This window comes from Acinonyx jubatus, chromosome D3 (genome assembly GCF_027475565.1).
Source record: "Acinonyx jubatus isolate Ajub_Pintada_27869175 chromosome D3, VMU_Ajub_asm_v1.0, whole genome shotgun sequence".
In the NCBI taxonomy this organism is placed as follows: Eukaryota; Metazoa; Chordata; class Mammalia; order Carnivora; family Felidae; genus Acinonyx; species Acinonyx jubatus.
In genome coordinates this window covers 3,023,941-3,030,194 of record NC_069392.1, presented here as the reverse complement: position 1 = coordinate 3,030,194, position 6,254 = coordinate 3,023,941, and the positions used below count along the sequence as shown (strand labels likewise).

Below are 6,254 nucleotides of genomic sequence, written 5' to 3'. Positions count from 1 at the left end.
CAGACGGTCCCCAGATGGCCCCCAGGAAACATCTCCCCATGAAGAGGCGCTACCCCAGGACAAGTCAGGCGCCGAGTTTGCTTCCTTGTCTGTTGGCTGGCATCCCGTTTTCCCTCAACACTCAGCTCAAGCGTCCATCCTTGCAAGCATTTCTCCACCATCCCATCTGAAGTGCATCCCACCCCATCCCATTGCCTTGTTTTAGTTTCTGCATAGCACCTGTCATGTGTTTTTTTTTTTCCTGTATTTCTTTGTCCTCCCTGGCTTGTACTGGTCCCCACAAGTATAAGTTCCATGGTGGCAGGGATCTCATGTGTCTTATTCTTCACCACGCCCACAGCACCTGCAATAGTGACCACTGGCATATGGTGGAGGGGAAGAGCGTCCTCCAGAAACGGCCCCGGCATGGCTTGAGATATTGGGACCCACAGCTGGATGATGGCTGTTCGTGTGAGACCGTTGCCTCTTCCTTCCTCCCTCTTTGAGGCCAGCCAAGAGAAGGATGGAGCCGTTACCTGGGGAGTGGGCTTTCCGGTAGGTCATCTGGCTGAGAAATGCCTCACACAGTGCTGGTGCTGGCACAGCAGGCAGGAGATAAATACTTACTACCCTTTAAAGAGAGAATCATTGAATGACAGTATAGGACCTTCCCATCCAATCCATTAATGCTAATTGTTCTCAATCATTGTCACATTCCTGGTCCTCCCAGAATAGGTCGCATCCCTTTTCATATGTCTTTAGAGTACTCGCTGCGTGTTTTCACAATACTCTTTTAATTTACGATTACATATTTTGCAAAACGATTTAATGTCAGTCTTCAAACCAGGGAGGGCTGTGATTTTGTTTGTCCGTTACTGTATTTCTAGAATCTACCACAACCCCCACCACGATAACTATGTATGGAATTGGATGATTGAATGGATGTTTGAAGTTTAAATGGTGCCCAAATAATATTTTATATTCATTGTTTTCCTGGTGTTTTTTGTTTGCTTTTTTGAGACCCCTGTGATTTCTACAGCATGTTAGTATCCAAATTTAACTAAAAGGCAAACCACTTAAGATTCCTCTCCAGGATCACACACGTAGTAGACAGTAGAGCTCAGTCTTATTTATTTTTTTTTAAGTTTATTCATTTGTTTTGAGAGGGAGAGCACGGGAGGGGCAAGAGAGAGGGAGGGAGAGAATCCCAAGCACTGAGAGTGTGGAGCCAGACACGGGGCTTGAGCCCACAAACCATGAGATCATGACCTGAGCTGAAATCAAGAGTCGGGGGCCCAACCAGCTCAGCCCTCCAGACGCCCCGGTGGAGCTCAGTCTTACATACGAGGCTTTTACCTAATTCCTAGTACAGTGCAGTGCTTCTTCCGTCCTCTGGCTGGTACGTGAGACAGAACCTTCAAGTATTTGTTCAAGAGACTGATACAATCGCCACTCTCGGGCAAAGTGCAGGGTAAACATGGGATAAAAATTAAGCCATTTGACGTGGTTCATGAGATGAGTTCTCGTGAAACTCCGCCCGATACAGATGTGCCATTTTGGATGACAGCAGACTAACCCAACTGGATGATCTCCACTGAGAAGTGTAAAGCTAAGTGAACAAAGTGGGGGCAGGAATTGGAGTTCAGGATGTACACTGAGGAAGTGTGGCACTTCCTGGTCCTGGGGAGGTCTGGTCTGCACTGCAGTCTCTGACATCTTGAGGTTGCAAAACAGTCCAACTGGAAGAAGCGTTCCGGTTTGTTTGCAGTGACTTTTCACGCGCAGCCCCGGCCCCGTGACTTGCTTCGGTGAAGAGAACGGCGGAGCGTCCCTGGGCCGGGTCTGGGCCTAAACCTTAGGAAGTTCTGGCAGCTGCTCCGATCACAGCCGCCACACTTCAAGTGCCCAACGGCCTCGTGTGTTTGATGCTTCCGTGGTGAGCAGAATGGCGTGGATTACCCCACCACTGCAGAAAGTTCTGTCGGTCAGTGCCGCCCTATACAGATGTGCAGTGGGCAAGACTGGTTACTGCCCGTCCAACACGCCCACCCGCCTGTCCAAACAGAATCCTGATTCCGCTTGGCTGTCTGTTCTCCATTTGTCCTCCCCCAGCCAGCTCCCCACCGGCTAACCGTGTCGCTCAGGAGAAGCTAACTTCATCTTTGTTTCTGGATCCGACTAGTCAAAACCAGTGCTAGTCTGTCATGCCTCTTCTGAAACCCAGACTCTACCCCGTCGAGACGCGACGTTCCCCCAGGGCCCAGCAGAGGACAAATGATGTAAATTGGCCCGGTCAGGCTGAAAGAAAGAAAGGACTCTTGTACCAGGCCTGCGAGAGAGACACTCTTCCAAGGGGGATATGGATTAGGAAGCCTGAGGCCCTCATTGCTGCTGGCAACTGTCTCACACTCCCGAGACGAACCAGCTGGGGATGTGGACAGCACGGTAGAGAATCAGGGAGAAGTTAGGTAGTGAAAGGTCACAAATCGTACACTGTTTAGGCCACGTGCTGGGTGTTCTGTTACTTGGAGCCAAGGCCCACCCGTCATGATTCTGTTAAAAAGTAAGAACATAAAAGGAGAGGGGGAGCCTGAGTGGCTCAGTCGGTTGAGCGTCCGACTTAGGCTCAGGTTGTGATCTCGTGGTCCGTGAGTTCGAGCCCTGCGTCGGGTTCTGTGCTGACAGCTCAGAGCCTGGAGCCTGTTTCAGATTCTGTGTCTCCCTCTCTCTGACCCTCCCCCGTTCATGGTCTGTCTCTGTCTCAAAAATAAATAAACGTTAAAAAAAAAATTTAAAAAAGAACATAAAAGGAGAGGGCAGCCTGATTGTTGTCTCACATTGGGCCAGTTTGTGCTTTGAGCTCCTGCCTGGCCCCTGCAGCCCATGCGTTCGTTCGGAGCCCCTGTGCTAAGCCCCAGTGATTGTAACACTAAATAATTGATACAAGTTGACGGCTCACCACTGTGTGGAGTAGACTCGTAATACGTGCCTGTTCCTGGAAGTGACTGTGTGAGTCTCTCCTTTGAACCGAAAATAAATGAGTAAATGACCTGAGTCGCACAGCTGGCATCTGGGGGATAAGTATGGCGTCCGTCATTTTACAGAGTACAGCTTTGTCACAGCCTCTTCGCCTCAAGGGCCCTGTGGGAAAGCGAGCCGTAACTGCAAGGGCGCTGGGGGTGCGGACTGGGGTGCACCACTGGCTGTCAGACACGGGACCCTTCCCTGCTCCAGCACTGCCCTGTCCCCTGGGAGGAGGTGCGATCTGATGGAGTGAATTCAGAAGCCATCAGAGACTGAGCACATTTCAGGGGCGGTCGAACCTCTCTGACCTTTTCATAATATTTCTGCGGCTCATTTCATCTCTGCGTGGCTCGCCCCTTGCTTCCAGACAGTCGTACCTGTTTACTCACAGTTTCGGCTTCCTCAAAACGCCGGTTCACAGCTAGCCGTCACGGATGTTCTGTGCCGTCCGTCGTCACCAGTCAACCGTAGTCCGCAAGGTGCGACGGCTCGGTGTCAGCGCTTGCGGCCCATGCTTCTGCTTTTCTGCTCCCCGGTTCCATCCTGGGGACCACGGCAGGCCCTGCTGGGCTCTGTGCACCAGACCGTGGTGGGAGGCGTTAGCAACGTTACAGTCAGGCCATCCTGTCAATCTTTGGACTCTCCTCCGGGACAGACTTGTCATAAGTTCTGTTTATTTCAGGGAGTCCCTGTTGTAACGGTTCGGTCTGGCTGCAGAGAATCTAGGCAGAAGCAGAAAAGATAAGCAGTAGAGGCACAGTCAACCCCCGGGGTGGAGTCAGGCCTTCCATTCTTTGGCCCACAACAAAGCCAAACTCACCTGCCTGCGCTGTGTGAATTAATTCAGCTCTCAGAATGACGTGTGTTTTCTTTTTACCGGGGAGGTGAGAGTGCATGGCCAGGAAGTCGGGTTTGTTGGCTTTGCCTTTTTTTAAGCACTCGTTTTACCTGACCCTTGTGCGTAACGACCTCTGCTTCTTGGGGTTATGTTCTCATGTGCTTTAAAAAACCCCAGGCCATCTGCAACAGCCAGGCATTTACCAGCAGAGAGGGAAGGTAGGAGAGAGGGGGAAAGTGAAAGATCAGGAACTTCCCCTTCCTCCCTTTTGAAGACGTGCCAGGTGTGGGACCACACCTAACCACCCTGTCATAACCACCACTCTATAACTCCTCACGAGTGTCTTAATCCCTATTGCAGTCATAAAATAGGTAATCGGTACCTCCAAGTGTATTTATTTGGTTTTTAGATTAGGCCTCACAGAAAAGGTCAGTGAAGAGGAACACGCGGGAAAGACCATCAAAACACATGCATAAAATAATTCAGCAAATGGTAATAAAGGCATTTCCAACCCATGGAGAAAAGCACGGAGTATTCAATGAATTCTGTCGGAATAACCAACTATTACATGTGGGAAAAACAGTTTTCACACTCCGAACCAGCATCAATTCCAGATGGTTAAAATATTGTCATGGAGAAATAAAAGAAAAAGCATTAATTAAAAATGTTGGCAAACGGAAGCTCTTAGGGCAGAGAATGTTTTCCTAAGCCTAACAGTAAAGCCACAGGCCATAACAGAAGACTGTTAAGTATCTGACTACATAAAGACTTAAAACTTCCTTGCGTAAAAGAGGGTAATTGCTGTTGACAGCAAACAAACTTAAAAAGTACTTGAAATACGTATGACAAACTTAGTGTCTTCGTTTTACCAGTTCTTGGGAGTCTTATGGGATGTATTGGGTAAACATCCAGTAAATAAAACGCGCAAAGTGAGTGTCCAGGCATTCTGGAGGACAGGCTGCCCCGTGGCCCTGCTTAGCATCTGTTCTGAGGACAGCACCTTCTTTCTTGGGTTAACCTGTGCCCCCTGTGGTGCAGGCAGGACTGGCCTCCCCTGGGCAGGGTGTGGTCATGTGACCTAAGCCTGTCCACTCTGTTGAGCTACGTGATTGGCTCAAAGATGGGATAGTGACCCAAGTTGCTCTAATCAGGGCTAAGCCGTGAAAGACATTTCTGGGTCTAGGTTCTGCCTATCGCTTAAAGTAGGTTTTTTCCTGGACAGTCAATTGTGAGCCCATAATTTCTCTTTCTGATTAAGCAAGTGTGACTTTTGTCCCTTGCAATGGAAAAGTTCCAGCTAATAATACAAGCAATAGGCACACATGCGTGCACACAATTTACACCCACGTGCACACACATTACATGCACACACATATTACACATGCATGCATGCACCTTACACACGCACATATACATTACACAGGCTTACACAAGCATTGCACATGCACACATTACACACGCATACACATTACACACATGCACACACATTTTTTTTAAAAATGCCCTTCAAAGGGGAAAAAAAAGTTAACGCTAATAATTTAAAAACGCAGAAAGATGGGACACGTCACTTGAACTGAAAGGCAGTTTGGGGGAAGTGAAGTGTGTGTGCCCATAAATGGCCAATGGGGAGATACGTTTGGTGCAATGTTTCTAGAGGGCAGTGGGTGTTCATTTCAAAACCACATTCGCCGACACTCTGTGCGTAGTGCCATTTCCAGGAATTTAGAATGCACAGACTTAGCTATAAAACGTTCGTCGCAATGTTGCCTAGATTAGCAGGATTGGGAGCAGCAAAGATGTACAGGAGGAAGGCATTGATTGTAGCGCATGGGGACACTGGGATGCTGTCCTTCCTCAAAGGATACAGGGTTCTGAGGTGGAAACCATTTAGGACACACTGTATTTGTTTTCTCTCGTTACTAAACAAATCACCACAACTGTAGCGACGACGTCAGCACCACCAGCCCACACTTGTGCAAGTCAGGAGCCTGGGCGTGGCTGACTGGTTCTCAGCTCAGGGTCTCGCACAGCAGAAGTGAGGTCTCATCTGGAGCTCTTTCTGGTTCCTGTGGCCGTGGCAGGATCTAGTGCGTTGAGGCGGGCAGTAAAGGTGCCAGTTTCCTGCCAGCTGTCAGGTGGGGGCGTGGGGGTGGCCTCCGCCCCAAGGGCCTGCCTCTGCTGCGTGCTCGTGGCCGCCGTGGGCCCCAAGGGCAGCAGCAGAGAATCTCCCCGACCTCGCGTCCCTCTCACACCAGAGCCTTGTTGACATCAGGAAATGCCCAGCACCTTTAAAGGGACAGTTACTGGATGAGACTCGCCCCGCATAATCTCCCCATTTTAAGGGCGACTGATTGGGAACTTAACCTACAAATTCTCCTCACCCCACCACCTGGTTGGGCGTTTGATTGAATAA

At 49.6% G+C, this 6,254-nt stretch overlaps 1 protein-coding gene across 1 annotated transcript in view; it reads left to right on the top strand.

Moving 5' to 3' along the window:
• GLT1D1 (glycosyltransferase 1 domain containing 1) overlaps positions 1-6,254 on the top strand; it is a 90,917-nt gene that overhangs the window by 709 nt on the left and 83,954 nt on the right. Inside the window, exon 2 of the mRNA XM_015085168.3 lies at positions 341-534. Within this exon, the coding sequence (XP_014940654.2) occupies positions 503-534 (32 nt within the window). The 5' untranslated portion in view covers positions 341-502. The remainder of the gene's footprint in view (positions 1-340; positions 535-6,254) is intronic.